The 15012-nt window shown below is 45.4% G+C and overlaps 3 protein-coding genes across 5 annotated transcripts in view; 1 reads left to right on the forward strand and 2 right to left on the reverse strand.

Moving 5' to 3' along the window:
- The first annotated feature begins 925 nt into the window (after window positions 1-925).
- Window positions 926-3037, forward strand: bcl2l16 (BCL2 like 16). Its single transcript, XM_035536102.1, has 2 exons — window positions 926-1560; window positions 1950-3037. The coding sequence occupies exons 1-2, from the start codon at window positions 1093-1095 to the stop codon at window positions 2079-2081; spliced, it is 600 nt and encodes a 199-aa protein (XP_035391995.1). The 5' UTR covers window positions 926-1092; the 3' UTR covers window positions 2082-3037.
- A 309-nt stretch (window positions 3038-3346) lies between these two features.
- tubb2b (tubulin, beta 2b) lies at window positions 3347-6251 on the reverse strand. The gene is made up of 4 exons (XM_035536101.1): window positions 6128-6251; window positions 4876-4984; window positions 4686-4796; window positions 3347-4572 (listed from the first exon to the last, which is right to left on the reverse strand). The coding sequence occupies exons 1-4, from the start codon at window positions 6182-6184 to the stop codon at window positions 3512-3514; spliced, it is 1338 nt and encodes a 445-aa protein (XP_035391994.1). The 5' UTR covers window positions 6185-6251; the 3' UTR covers window positions 3347-3511.
- A 7422-nt stretch (window positions 6252-13673) lies between these two features.
- The window catches only part of fgf17 (fibroblast growth factor 17), a 3816-nt gene continuing 2477 nt past the window's right edge, over window positions 13674-15012 (reverse strand). For all 3 annotated transcript variants that reach the window (XM_035536289.1, XM_027024178.2, XM_027024179.2), the window contains one exon: window positions 13674-14228. In XM_035536289.1, the coding sequence (XP_035392182.1) occupies window positions 13938-14228 (291 nt within the window). In that variant the 3' untranslated portion in view covers window positions 13674-13937. The remainder of the gene's footprint in view (window positions 14229-15012) is intronic.

Raw genomic sequence — 15012 nt, forward strand, 5'->3', positions numbered from 1 at the left:
GGCTGAAAGCGTGAAAAACAAAGCTGAAATACTCATTCAGTTCGTTGCCGTTAGTGAGGTTCGCAGGACAGATGACCAACATTTCTGAACTTGCGTACCACAGATAGAGATTATTTTCTGCTTGTTTATAGATACAGTAACAACGTCTTACAAACCCTAAATCCACGCCAGGTGATTAACACTTTCTTCACAAACAAACGCTATCATTCTTAACCTCACCTTAACCTACCAGTGTATTTAACCTACTAGGGCCCGTTACCAGATTAAACCAAGTTAACTGCTCGTCAGTAGGCCTTAGATTTCAGCAGGTTCGTTGTTTTTGAATAATTCCATAAAGACTCATTTAGAATAGGACATCGTTTGAAGGTAAATGGGTGTTTAAGGTAGATTCCCCGGGGTCACTGCTCTCTGTGTAGTATTTTTAGTTGGAATTGCACACCTAAGGGTGAGTTGCAGGGTGGGAGGGTGTTCAGCGTCATGGCAGTTGTACAAGCAGATGAACACACTCACTCTGTCTCGGTTACCAGGGGTTAAATATAGCCAGGAGGTTAGGCATTAGAATGTGTGTGCATGGACATGCACGCACGGCAAAAGCAACAGGGCATGCTCGGACAAAGGAAAATCCGCACTGCTGTCCAGACGCCTGCCAGCCAGGGCAGCAGATCCTGCACATCTTCTCGTCTGTGTAAAGAGGTGGTGAGTTGCTGCATGACTTTAGAACAGCAGGATGTGTGTGTTGTGTTGTGTGTGGGGGGGGGGGGGGGTTGAGAGACATTTGGTGTGATTTTGAAGGAACAACAGTACTGACAGACAGAATTAGAGTAACCTCACCTTTTTGAATATGGAAGATAGTTTAGATCAAACCGGCTTCACTCTTGACTAAGTAAACAACTCTAAGTAGTGATCATTCTTGCCTACAGGAGACAGATATAATTCCTGACGAGGGGGATATCTGAGTAGATCAGCAGAGCAGCAGCTCCTTGACACTGGAGGCATTCTCTACCACCCTAACAACTGCCTGCTGTGTGACTTGACTGGACACTTTTGTACTGAGTCTCTGCCAAAACCAGACCCTGATTGGACGCAGCAGCGATGAGGAAGTCTGACCAGTCCACGACTAGCCAGGGTCTGACCAACCCCGACCCCCTGGTGCGGGAGGCCTACCTGATGGCTTATGACTACATTGACTACATGACGGCCCGGCCGGGGGTATCGTCACGCCCTGCACCCTCTCTGGCCGCGGCAGCCCTGCGTCACGCCGGGGACGAGCTCCTCCATCGTTTCCCTATCTTCTTCCGGCGCTGGCCACGTGTCTTCCACGATGTGACGGAGGAGACGGCGTGTGACACCCTGGTGTCCATCCTGGACGAGCACTTCGCCCCGACACGCCGCCGCGACCTAGCCTGGAGCGCCGTGCTCTCCACCTACGTGCTGGCCGGCCAGATGGCGCTGCACTGTCAGGGGAGGGGCATGACCAGTGTTCTGCCTCAGCTCCAGCACTGCGTGGGCAGCTACGTGGAGAGGGTCATCTGTCCCGAAATCAAGGACAGGGGAGGATGGGTGAGTGGGAGCCACAGGGCCGGAAGCCAGGACTGCGTGCGGGGTGTGGGCGGCGTTTTAGAGACTGCTGAAGTTTATGAGCAGGCTCTTTTAAGTGGAACGTTGCACTGACTGGGTTGCAGTTGCAGTCCTGCAGAAAGAATCGGTTGCCCACCTATATACTAGCGAGCTGCATTAGGTCCTACCCTAAACCATAAAAAGACACTTTTCTGGGAATGTAGGCTAGACATCAGTTTTCCTTCACTCAAAATGTGGGATGCTGTAAATGCCCACAAAATAATCTGTTTAATTCCTAAAATTGTCCAAACATAAATTATTAAGGGTGTGTGTGTGTGTGTGTGTGTGTGTGTGTGTGTGTGTGTGTGTGTGTGTGTGTGTGTGGTTCCTAGTCAGGTTTTGTGTCTCGTTTTGGGAAGAAGCAGAACTTGGAGGGCCAAGTGAAAAAGGCATGCTGTTGGAGTCTGGTAATACTGACTGCTGGGATCCTTGCCTACTTCGTATGGAAAAAAAGAATAACATAATCTGGAGCGCCATCTTGTGGTGAATACTTCAAAAACTGACTGCTTTCTGTAACAAAGAGGTAGTGTCATCTACAGTGTCAACATCGATAATACTGTCTGCGTGGATCCTTCTTCCTATGGAACTACTTCCTGTGGAATTACTTCCTATGGAAATAATTTAAGCTACAGAGCCATCCTGTGGTGAATGCTTTAATATGCTGTGTCCTGCCCAAAAAGGTTGAGATCAGGGTGGTGCTGGCAGCTCCAAGCAACGTCTGAATTCAGTTTCACTGTGACATCGAATAGAGTGAGTTAAATTAGTTGTAATACACAGATAGAAAGAAAAACAGAAATGAAAGACACTTGAATAGAAAGAAAACATGTTCTAATAGTTTGCTATTCAACAAATCATGGAGTGGCAAAAAAAAGAAACTTGCCATCTCCCTATAGCAACATTTATGAAAAATAGAGTTCAGTAATGCCAATGGCAGTTTCACGAGCATTTGATAGTCAGTAACCTTGTAGGCAGAAGCTCAGGTGGGCTGTGTGAGAACAAGCCCTGTGACTTTCAGCAGAAAGATCCACAACTGCTCTTCCTTTGTGCCATATGTGAATTTAATATTTCATTAGATTGCAGATTAAAATTTCTCATTCATCACAAGCAGAGAAAGTACAGCTATAATTTTCCTGGAAAATAAATAAAAGCCAGTAATTGCCAGTTTGAATAGTCTAGGGGCAGAACACTACTGCCAGAGATGGGTTGGTTTCCCAAAAAGTAGAACACAAAGACCAGCGTTTGACAGTAGACTGAGCACAACCCTAAACTCGCCCTTGATTTTGTCCTTCAACAATGGCATGTTTAGGAAAGTGCTATAGTGGGTTGCAACCTTCCTTTCTGTAAAGTTGTACAAGTAGTGCATGGATGTTTATAAAAATAGTCAGTTGGTAGAAGGGGGGAAAAAAAAAAAAAAAAAAAAGCACCTGAAATTAAATCCATCTTAGGCTATTATTTTTCAAGCATGTGATTTATGTGTTTAACATGCACCGACATGTTACAAAAATAGTGGCTTCATGGTTAAGGGCCACTCAACCATGCATTCATCTTTCTCAACTTATTTATCCAGTGATCAGTAATTGATTAACCAACTAGGATGAAGTGCTCATGTGTCATTGTGTGGTTAACTCTAAACTGGTTAGACCAGGAACTAACCTTGAGCAGACAAGGCCAAATGCTGTTCACAAGTTTTTTTTGGTTTGCATATGAAGTCACATTGATGAGACACAGCAACGTTAAAAAAAAAAGATTTTTATTTCTGTACAGAGAAGGAACGAGAACAGCACAGGCGACAACACTTACAAACAGGAAAAATTGAGCTTGAGAGGTTTCTTGTTCAGATGGGTCAGTAAAATATTACAGCTCGGCGCACACACACATACACACACACGTGAACTTAAGCCAGTTCCTCCTCGCCCTCCTCCTCGAACTCTCCCTCCTCCTCGGCCGTGGCGTCCTGGTACTGCTGGTACTCGGACACCAGGTCGTTCATGTTGCTCTCAGCCTCGGTGAACTCCATCTCGTCCATCCCCTCGCCCGTGTACCAATGCAGGAAGGCCTTGCGGCGGAACATGGCGGTGAACTGCTCCGAGATGCGCTTGAACAGCTCCTGGATGGCCGTACTGTTGCCGATGAAGGTGGCGGCCATCTTGAGGCCGCGGGGCGGGATGTCGCACACGGCCGTCTTCACGTTGTTGGGGATCCACTCCACGAAGTAGCTGCTGTTCTTGTTCTGGACGTTGAGCATCTGCTCGTCCACCTCCTTCATGGACATGCGGCCGCGGAAGATGGCAGCCACGGTGAGGTAGCGGCCGTGGCGCGGGTCGCACGCCGCCATCATGTTCTTGGAGTCGAACATCTGCTGCGTGAGCTCCGGCACGGTGAGGGAGCGGTACTGCTGGCTCCCCCTGCTGGTGAGGGGGGCGAAGCCCGGCATGAAGAAGTGCAGGCGGGGAAGGGCAACCATGTTGACGGCCAGTTTGCGCAGGTCGGCGTTGAGCTGCCCGGGGAACCTGAGGCAGGTGGTCACGCCGCTCATGGTGGCCGACACCAGGTGGTTGAGGTCTCCGTATGAGGGCGTGGTCAGCTTGAGCGTGCGGAAGCAGATGTCGTAGAGCGCCTCGTTGTCGATGCAGTAGGTCTCGTCCGTGTTCTCCACCAGCTGGTGCACGGACAGCGTGGCGTTGTAGGGCTCCACCACCGTGTCGGACACCTTGGGCGAGGGCACCACGCTGAAGGTGTTCATGATGCGGTCGGGGTACTCCTCACGGATCTTGCTGATCAGCAGGGTGCCCATGCCCGAGCCTGTGCCTCCGCCCAGCGAGTGCGTGAGCTGGAAGCCCTGCAGGCAATCGCAGCTCTCTGCCTCCTTACGCACCACGTCCAGCACAGAGTCCACAAGCTCCGCCCCCTCCGTGTAGTGCCCCTTGGCCCAGTTGTTTCCAGCACCGCTCTGCCCTGCTCAACCAATCCAAAACCAGAACATTCAACATAGCAGTTCACTTTCTTAAAAATCTAACCTGCCATGTAAATTTTTTTTTAAGTCAGCCTGGTTAAGACCAAACGCTCACCGAAGACAAAATTGTCCGGCCTGAACACCTGGCCGAAAGGTCCGGACCTCACGGAGTCCATGGTTCCAGGCTCCAAGTCCACCAGCACAGCGCGTGGTACGTATTTACCACCTACCAGGAACATGGTTATAAGTTTGGTAACATGCATGACCACAGATCCAACACAAACATCACGGTCACGGAAATGTACCTGATGCTTCATTATAGTAGACATTAATCCGGTCCAGCTGAAGGTCACTGTCGCCATGGTATGTGCCTGTTGGGTCGATTCCATGCTCGTCACTGATGACCTCCCAGAACTAAGACAAAAAAAAAAGAAGTGACAAATTAATCATTCACTTGGGCTGTGATGTGGCAAACCGCCTGAAGTCCACAATGTAAGCTACAAAAACCACACGGCTCGGTTAAAAAGTACAACCATCTTAAGCTTTTTACGATATCTAAACGATCAGTGCAGACGAGAATGCCCGTTGCAGCCGCATTGCAGCATCGCTTCGGCAGCCTACAGGCTGGAACAACGCGGCCCCGTGCGCTAGACACTCCGCGCTGCAAACACGCGCGCCGTTTTTACACACGTCATCATTTACCCATCAAAATTTTAAATTTTTTTTTTTTAATTTTTTTCCAACCCATATACGTTCTCAAAACGGTTCGACAGAGGACAGCCGATTAATCGATTAAGCCCCCTCCTCTGCACAAAAATCGCGCGCGCGGCCTTCACGCCGGTTGGCTGGGGGCCGTCTGCCTACGTCACTCGCAGCCTGCGCCGCCCAGATCCGCTAAAGGCGCGGCGCCCGTTTTTTTTTTTCCTCCCTCTTTCCGCTTTCCCCCCCGACTAAAGCGCACCGGGCCTCTGCGCGCTCTGAAAAATCAAACCAGCCAACCAAACGAAACGTGTTCGACTCGACCGAATAATCGGATCGCGATCGAACGGGATCGCTCGGCCAAATCATACACTATCACGACTCGGAAAATAAATGAATTATTTTATTTATTTAATTATTATTATTTTTTTTAGGGGGGGGGGGGGGGGGGGGTCGCGTCACGCCGCCTTTGTCAAAGAAAAACCCCCCCCGACGGACGGGGATAAATTGCCCCAATGCGATACCCAAAAGGACGAAAAAGCTGCAAAGTGGCCTCCATGCTACAGTCGAAACCACCCAACGCTGCGATGTGCCTGTTCCTCGGTCAGCAGGAGGAAAAAAGAGGAAGCACATGGTTACACTGACCCACTTTACATTCGAATTAGCCCCGGCAGCTCAGTTTAAGGCCCTCCAGTAACTTAACCGCCCATCGTTTTTAACCGCTGCATTAACGCAATCCGACTGCCTTTTACAGGGTGCTTGGTGAGGGAGGTTTATTGCTCTGAAAAAGAAGATCCGACGATGCCACATTTCAGGTCACTCTCAAAAAAAAAAGGTTGTTATTAAAAAGATACTGACCTTAGCTCCGATCTGATTACCGCACTGGCCGGCCTGAAGATGTACGATTTCCCTCATTTTTGAATTAGAGGTGGTAGATTCTGCACTAATACAAACTCCTCAAGCTTCAACTGAACAGCGAAATGCTTCTTCGCCTGTATTAATAGCTTTGCTTAAACCCGCCCTGTCCCACTGATGCAAGAATCCCATTGGCTGAAATCTTTCAAACGCGCCGCCATAGTGCCATCGACAACGCCGATTTGGCGCCACGGCGCCTGTCAGTCAGATTTTGCACTTCTAACATTATTGTTTCGTACCAAAGTTTACAACGCTATATATTCTCCCGATGTCAAGCCCTGGATGTTAATCTTTTCGCTGTAACAGGCCATTATAGAGTATCTCTTTTGTGCTGCGTTTTTGATTTCCTACAGCCTAAGAACCAAAGATCACAAGCAGAACAAAGAACTCTCCATCTTGCCATCAGACAAAAGCACTCACGCACTCGTAACATTTAAACAAACAAAAATAAATCATAGGTTTATTATACCTAACAAAACGTTTTAGACGCTCTAAATGCTGAAACTGATTTTTGTGCCATTTGTTAGGTGTGCTTTATGTCGAGACAGCCGACATGTCGTAATACAGTGACTTTTCACCTTTTCATTGCGTCACGAAGCCATTTTGTCTGAAAGGGATTTATTGCGATGGATCGATCCATCGTATTAATTCATGAATTAACCGATTTGATCTGATATTGTATAGAAATTGCATTATGGCTTGTTTTATTTTATAAAATCTATGCAACGAGCTATTGTTTCCACAAGACTTAACCCCTTGCTCCCCAGGGCATGATATGCATTTTCCGTCTGCTGTTATGGTTTATTCTGTAGGAACTAATATCGAAGATACGAGGTTGTGACAATAAAGGATAAAAGGAACCACTCAGTTCCTTATCTATTAAATAAAGTATATCAGGACCCGACAAAACAAAATTAACATTATTGTAATTTTTCAGTCTCTCCACGATGGCCTTTTGATTTAAAACAAACAAGAAACGGCGTCAGTTTCTTTAGCCTCTCGTGTGACATAACGGGCTTCACGGATTCCTTGTCCCCAGCAGGGGACAGAGGTGCAGTTAGAGAGAGAGAGAGAAACAACTGAGCGTTTTTGGATGTTGTGGCTGTGCATTTCTCAGATGCGGTATGGGGTGTGTTCAGGGGCGGACAGGATTATTAATAGCTAATCTGTGCACAGGAGAGAGAATGTCAGACTACACTCAGCTGCCAGGGGCCAGCTGGTGTGATGTTAGAGTTGGAGAATGAGAGGTTTGTCACAGTGGGCTCTGAACTGGCAGAGGGAGGAGCAGGGGACCTTGCTCACAGTTTTGGGGTCTTACCTCTTCAACCACAGGCAGTCCCAGGTCTGAGCAGATTGGGTCTTAGCAAGCAGACCAGGACCGAAAAAACACAAAATGATCATTATTATAATTGTTCAGTCCCTTTAAGATGGCTCTTTGATTAAAAAAACAAAAACAAAAACAAAAAAGCAAAAAAGAGCCAGTTTCCATAGCCTCGAGTATAACATGACAGACTTTACGGATATCCTGTCCTCAGCAGGGCCTGCTCTGACCAGCAAACGCAGCACATCATACACTGTAATACAGTGTGTCAAACATGGGTACCAGCATGCGATGAGGGGATGGATGTAGCCTCACGTCCCTGCCCATAAAGGTAGCTTACAGTGGACTCTTCACAGTGGATTCCTCACCGTTTCATGGGTTTACCTTTTTTTGTCCCTGATGAAACCAAAGACGTGGACACGTTTCTTACTAAATGCTTTTTGAATGTTCTTAGAAAAAGAAATCTGTCAGATCACCTTCATAGATGGTAGTCTCTGAATGCATGTCATGATTTTTCTCTGTAAGGCGACCTTTCAAACCACCAGGGAGGCTTAAAATATTATTTTAAAATAATACTTCTACATGACTTTTTAAAGGAGAGACATTTATATGTCTCAAATAATAAATGTAAAAGGAAAAGAAAAAGGAACACCGTGCACACACACACACACACACACACACACACACACACACACACACACACACACACACACCACACACACACACACACACACTCTCTCTTAAAACTATTGTGGCCTAATTTCCAACATACCTGCATGATCCTCCCTGTTCTCTGCAATGCTCATAAATCTAAATCTGGAGACAAGGAACCTGCTTTTGAGACTGCCTGCACACACACACACACACACACACACACACACACACACACACACCCCTTACCCCATGCTGCAGCTCCATTTTGGCATCTAAATTAAGAATTGATTTTAGTTGGGGGTCAGAGAACACAAGGGCTGAGGTATAACAATAAGGTGGGGTAACACTAGCTGTGTGGGGCAGGCTTTGTTCTTTACTCCACCGCGTCTGTTGATATGTCGGCTTTTTACTGTATGATCTGCAGTGCGCTGTGAGTGCTGTGTCTATGCTAATGGCTGCTGGCCTGTTCCTTTCTAGATCCCCAGAGGGGAAGGCTGAGCCACTGTCTCTTGACTCAGCATCTGTTCTCTCTGCACACCAATTGCCTCATAATCCCTCTCCTCGTAACAGGAAGGATCAGACAGGAGATGTGATAACAGTGGTCCACAGCAGGAGCATTGAGAGAGAGAGAGTGCTTCAAGAAAGATAGAGAATGATACGTCAGAGAGCTAGAGAGTGATATATTAGAGGTACATCAGAGAGAGATTGAAATCTTTTAGTATTAGTTGTGTTTCAGAATTATAACCATAACTGTATTTGAGTGTAATTTTCCATCATCCTGACTAATCAAATTCCTATTAAAAATGTGAACACGATTTTGTCACTGTTTTCTAATTTGAGCCGATAAACTATGCATCACCTCGTTCACTGAGAGCAGATTCAGCTCAATATTCCCAGCTGTCTCACACTGAGCACGTGCCCTCCACAGGGAAACTCCACACAGGTCCAACAGGATATCAGATAGCATTTCACACACACCCAAGAATTAACCCTGCAAGCTCCGCCTCACTTGCTGCACCGGAATATGTGGGTGATAATTTTGCAGTGCTCTTTAACTAGGTGCTCTTCAACTCTTGCTGCTCACGAAAAGGTCGTCTAAAGGTCGAATTCTACTGTGGAAAGGCTTGTCTGGGACTCTGAGCGTATATTACGCTCAGTAAACGACACAAGATGTGCAGCCATGGCACTGTGAAGCAGAGAAGACAGTGCCGGGGCCTTTGTGTAGCCTGTCGGTACGAGTCTGTGCCGTTCTGGACAAAAAACAGCTGTATCACCTCTATACCAGCCTCCCATCCCCCTCTGAGCTTTCCAGCTCAGGGTGAGGTCAGGAGGCTCCTCCCCCTTCTCCTCTTCCTCCCAGGGGAATCTTTCCTCCTGCACAGCTAACCCCAAGCCATAATGCCTCTCTCAGCAGCTGGGCGGGGTTGGTTGTTTTTATAGGTCCTCGCGCTTGTCCTCGGCGTCTCTGTCTGAAGAAGTGGTGTGTGTTTAGAACTGCGATAGCTGATGGTGCATATGCCTGAGACTTGGGTATAGCGGATGTGAGCAGGGCTGAAACTGCAGCGTGTGTGTGTGTGTGTGTGTGTGTGTGTGTGTGTGTGTGTGATAGATCAATCTTTGCTCAAGCAGTGGCATGGCATAAGGCTTGAAGATGAAAAGGGAATGTGTATGTGTGTATGTGTGTGTGTGTGTGTGTGTATGTGTGTGTGTATGTGTGTGTGTATGTGTGTGTGTATGTGTGTGTGTATGCATAAATACAAGACCACATGAAAACAGAGGGAATAGCACACGACAGATATATGAGATCATCACACGTTGCTTACTGGTCAGTAATTTCATGCAAACAGACGTACAGTGGAAGACTGATTAAAAGTGTCCTCGCACTGTGCCGCTGTGATTCAGCCTTAACACCCCCCATGCCGCCACATGACCCCCCCCCCCCCCCCCCACCCTCCGGGCGTGGTGCAGCCAGAGTGAATTATCTGCTACTGAGCTGCGCAGGGATGCGTCAGTGGGCGACTGCAGAAAGGGCATTTTAGGACATGAACCAGGCTTGGTATTCCAGGCACTCGGTTATGTGTGATTGTCCCAGCTATGAACTCTACCCGGGGTGTAAGATTTGGGAGGAAACACACACACACACACACACACACACACACACGCACGCGCACACACACACCACCCATCTTCCCTGATCCTTTAGCGCAATAAATGCAGAAGGTCTCAGGAGGATATGGCCTGAAGGGGACACAGCACCAGAAAGGTCAGGGAGGAGCAGGAAATGTCCCTGGGATGACTTCTTGCATTCTGCTTGTCTTGACTGAGAGCAGCATCATGTGATAAGTCTCACATTTTCGATTGATGATACAGGCTAAGGTATCTAATTGTCTACTCAAGTCATTCTAAAGGTGTTTTTTATTTGCCCCTTATTTGCTAGCGCTAATATATACAATAGCTTAAAGCAATATCAAAATGGGTCTGGAGAAGATATTGAATTTGGGGGAGGAGCTTGCATCCAATCAATAGCAAAGAGCATGTGTATTGATCTGGAATAATTATTGGGGCAGTAAAGCAAAAATAATTTGGGGGTGGGGGTTAAAATATACGTATTAATATTATACAACATACAATACACAGGGTCTGATAAAAGCTCTAAAAGTAAATGCAAATGTCATTCTGTAAATTACAAATGTCTGACCATGAAACGTTTCTTTCCGAAATGCTTCGCTCCAAACGCATAGTGTGTCAGTGGCGCCCTCTTGTGTTTGGATAGCAGAACGTAGCTTTCATACAGAGGACGTCCTTTGGTAAGAGGCTCCCAAACTTCTTAAATACGTCGAACATACCAGCAGCTCACAAAGGAAAAAGAGGCATGAACTGGCTCTCTTTCGGCCATGTTGTGTAACATAAACATTGGCTGTTGAAAGAAAATGATGTTGCTTACTTGAATGTCTTTTAAGTGTTAACATTATTTTGTATTTAAACGATCAATAAATCATTTCCCAAACGATTCTTCTTCACATTATGAAACAACCGTTATACTGACACCCAGTGGCTTAGATGTTTCAGAGATTCTGTACTATATCTATTCTAAACATGGCTGCTTCCATGTGGGGTAGCAACTCTTTGAAGCATAAACCGCTTGATTTGTGGACTACAAAGTGTTATGAACTTGAGGAAATCTAGACTGCAGTTTTCATTAAAGTCACATAAAAAAGACAGAAATTAAGCCACTTTGAAAACTCTCAGGGTGATGTTGCTTTTCGTCATTTGGGGGTAAAAAAACTAACAAACAAAAAAAACCCAAAACAAAATACAAACAAATCATATCTGACTCCATGACTATCCAAAACATGAGAAAAGATCTCAAAAGAAACTCAAAAGGCACCCACTCCTACAAAAAAGAAAAATGTTAACACAACCCCCAAGTTTTGCTGACAAGTATTACCACACAAGTTTAAATGGAAATGCATCAGCAATGGCATTTGACACAGCCAAATAACTAACACAGCAACATAACTGCTGAAAAAGTAACACTCAGAGCCACTGCGGAGTACAGCCTCCTTGACGTCTGTCATGAGACTGGGTAAGAAAGGAAGGAGAAAGCCCAACCAGCCTCAGGGACGTCACACAGAGCAATTTGATTCTTCATCTCATGTGGGCTGCACTTTAGAGAGAAAAAAGTAAAAAATAATAAATAATCACTTTCATTGATATTTCTTGGTGGTAAAAATGACTTATTGCGCCTTTAATAAATGGTAAATGTAAATGTGCCACTAAGCATTGAATATATCTTAATTTTATGCTATTGTTATATTTTCCTGGTTTCAAGTGGCTTCACAGGGGCTTTTGATACACCATACACACTTTAGATTGCAGCCACTACATGCTCACACTACATTTACTTTATTAGAAACATTTACCATTTTATTACATGAATGTCATTCTGGGTTGGAAGTCAATGACCACCCAGAAATATCCAACCATCAACACTCCTACGGTCAGAATCTCTATCTACAATATAAATGTTTTTACTGAACTACAGTATAGACCAGGAATGGGTTTAATTTGCTCTAAGCTAGTTGTTTGACTGATCCCCTCATCCACTGTCCTGTGTGTTCTGTATTGTTCTGTGATTAATTCCCAAAAACCTCAGTGCCAGCAGCTAACTACCTATATGTAGTAGATTGAGACCGTGATACTGCATGCTCAACTACTTGTGCACACACCGCACTCCCATCAGGTATAGCTGACAAGACTGATGTTGAGTTGTAGTTGTTAAAAGTGTCCTCTGGGGGAGCCATACAGTCAAAGTTTTACATAAGACTGATTTATTGACCTCCAAATCATAACATATTCTTCCTAAAATGAAGAAGGAAAAGAAATTGAATGACTGGCATATATAAATAGAGCAAGAATTGTTTTGTATTCATTATAGGTTAAAATGGCACTATGCAACAGACACAATTCAGATTTACATTCCAAGCAAATTCAGATTTGCATGGCCATGAATTCAGATTTGCATAACCAGCCCTTAATGAGCTCTGGCATTTAGAGCATGCATCGAGCTGTAATTGTTGCCACTCGAGCCTTTTGCTGGCATTTACAGTGCCCGGAGTGACAAATAGTTTGCCCTGAAAAGGAACACACTGTGTGATAAGAATAGCACGTTATGTTTACACTTCATACAAAGGAGTATATATGAATTTCCATTGTTAATTAACTGGAGTTGAGGCGCCAAAATTCTCATGTCTGATTTCAAGGCCAGCCTCGTTGCTTGTGGTAAGTTTACAATTATACTGGCCTTTAAACTGGATCAACAGACTTAACTGCTGGTTACAAGTGCCATGCAGCTGCTATGGTGATGATCCAATTACAAACATAACTGCTTATGAGCTAGATGCCTACGGCATGATTAATCATTGTCAGCACTGATGAAGAAACCCTTTCAGACGCATGACTTCAGACAGTGCCCCCCCCCCCACACACACACACACATTTCCTCTCTGCCCACATGGAAAGCAAGGGTTCACCAATTCTTTAAAGAATTTCCCTGATACATTCTTCCTTCCAGCGTATGTGCATGATAGAGAACAAATGCACTACAGGCTCCTGTCAAAACAAGAGCTCACATTTAAGAACTCAGAGCAGCTTGGCTTAATATGTTTCTGTTATGGTCCCCATACAGGTTTATAGAGTGTGGCATATTGAGGAGTCTATAAGCAATTGGACAGAGAGTTTCTTCTATTGTTGTGGCTCTGTGATCCAGCACCATGAATTCAAAATGAGGCAATGATTGAAGTCAGCTTCAATTCAAGGGTGTTTACCTCTGGGCTGGGTGAAATCTACAGAAACCGCCATTGTTATAGCCACACCAGGCCCTCTGGATGTAATGCTGAGACGATGTTAATGCTATTTCTTTAGGGCAACTGAAGGTTACAAAAATCATAGTGTTAAGTGTCACCTGAGAAGGATAATCACCTAATAAATGTGACCAGATGTGTAATTTTTTAATATCTTGTTTATTACTGAATATGTTTTAATCCAGTGTCTCTCTTCACAAAGCGCTCACTCAACACACAAAAAACCATTGAGCTTATTAAATATATACATCATCTTTTACTATCTTACCATATTTACAGCTCACCTCTTTATAATGACTGTTTTGTTTTGTTATGTTTTGCATATTTTTGTCCCTTCCCTGTCAAAATATAAAAAAATAAAGCTGACTCTTCTTAGATACAAAAACCAGTCCTTTTTGATAGTGTCGCGCACCTTTTAGGAAGTGGCACGGGACTTCCTGTTGCGCTTGGCTCGGCGCACTGGAGGGAAGTCGATGAACTCAAAGCGCCTGGACCGGTCTGAGTTGGGGAAGGGTAGCGGTCCTTTGTGGAGACGCTTGATGAAGTGGACCTCCCTTTGGTTCTGCCGGGTCGCGGAGGCCTTGACGGGCCGGCCTTTCCCGGTGAAGGCCACGTACCAGCCATCGTACCTTGCGTTCTGGAAGGCCGTGTAGTTGTTCTCCAGCATGATCTCGGTGAAGATGCAGTCCATGCTTTTTCCAGTCACCTGGAGGAAGTCAACACAATGCTCGTCTACCACGCAACGTTCATGGCCAGGTGGATATTTTGGGGTTTCATAATCATATCAGCCTTTTATTAATGTTTGCCTCAGTAATATTAATATTACGCATTCCTACAAAGTAGCTTAGTGCCTGCGTGATGCTCAGAATATATAACAAGCATTATACACGGCACGTTAGAACAATTCCCAGCGCTGACTGCAGATGGCACTGTTTCCTATAAACGACCATCTCTTAAAACTACTCAACAGGCTGAAAACGCATAGACACTTCTCAACTATTCTGGACCGTGTGTTTATTACAGCACAAGAACATGAACAAATGCTCTAAGAATCCTCTAGTAATATAAGTAATGTTGTGATCCATATGCCAGTCCATATGCCAGGAGTCAATATGCCAGCACAACTTTGGAAAATACAGCCTCTACCACCATCTCTGTCTAGATGACCATATCTAACGCTCCCTAACCATCTCAGTCTAGATGACCTTATCTAACGCTCCCTAACCATCTCAGTCTAGATGACCTTATCTAACGCTCCCTAACCATCTCAGTCTAGGTGACCTTATCTAAAACTCCCTAACCATCTCAGTCTAGAGCTCCTTGTCTGACGCTCCCTAACCATCTCAGTCTAGATGACCATGACTGACGCTCCCCAACCATCTCAGTCTAGATGACCTTATCTAACGCTCCCTAACCATCTCAGTCTAGATGACCTTATCTAACGCTCCCTAACCATCTCAGTCTAGGTGACCTTATCTAAAACTCCCTAA

The sequence above is a fragment of the Electrophorus electricus genome, chromosome 18 (assembly GCF_013358815.1).
Source record: "Electrophorus electricus isolate fEleEle1 chromosome 18, fEleEle1.pri, whole genome shotgun sequence".
NCBI lineage: Eukaryota > Metazoa > Chordata > Actinopteri > Gymnotiformes > Gymnotidae > Electrophorus > Electrophorus electricus.

Excerpts from the sequence above, each read along its gene's own strand:
- tubb2b (XM_035536101.1), bottom strand. The coding sequence starts at position 6,184 with ATGAGGGAAATCGTACATCTTCAGGCCGGCCAGTGCGGTAATCAGATC. Across the intron at positions 4,985-6,127 it reads GTAATCAGATCGGAGCTAAG|TTCTGGGAGGTCATCAGTGA; the intron begins GTCAGTATCTTT and ends TTTTTGTCTTAG. Across the intron at positions 4,573-4,685 it reads GCCGGACAATTTTGTCTTCG|GGCAGAGCGGTGCTGGAAAC; the intron begins GTGAGCGTTTGG and ends TTGGTTGAGCAG.
- bcl2l16 (XM_035536102.1), top strand. The coding sequence starts at position 1,093 with ATGAGGAAGTCTGACCAGTCCACGACTAGCCAGGGTCTGACCAACCCC. Across the intron at positions 1,561-1,949 it reads TCAAGGACAGGGGAGGATGG|TCAGGTTTTGTGTCTCGTTT; the intron begins GTGAGTGGGAGC and ends TGTGGTTCCTAG.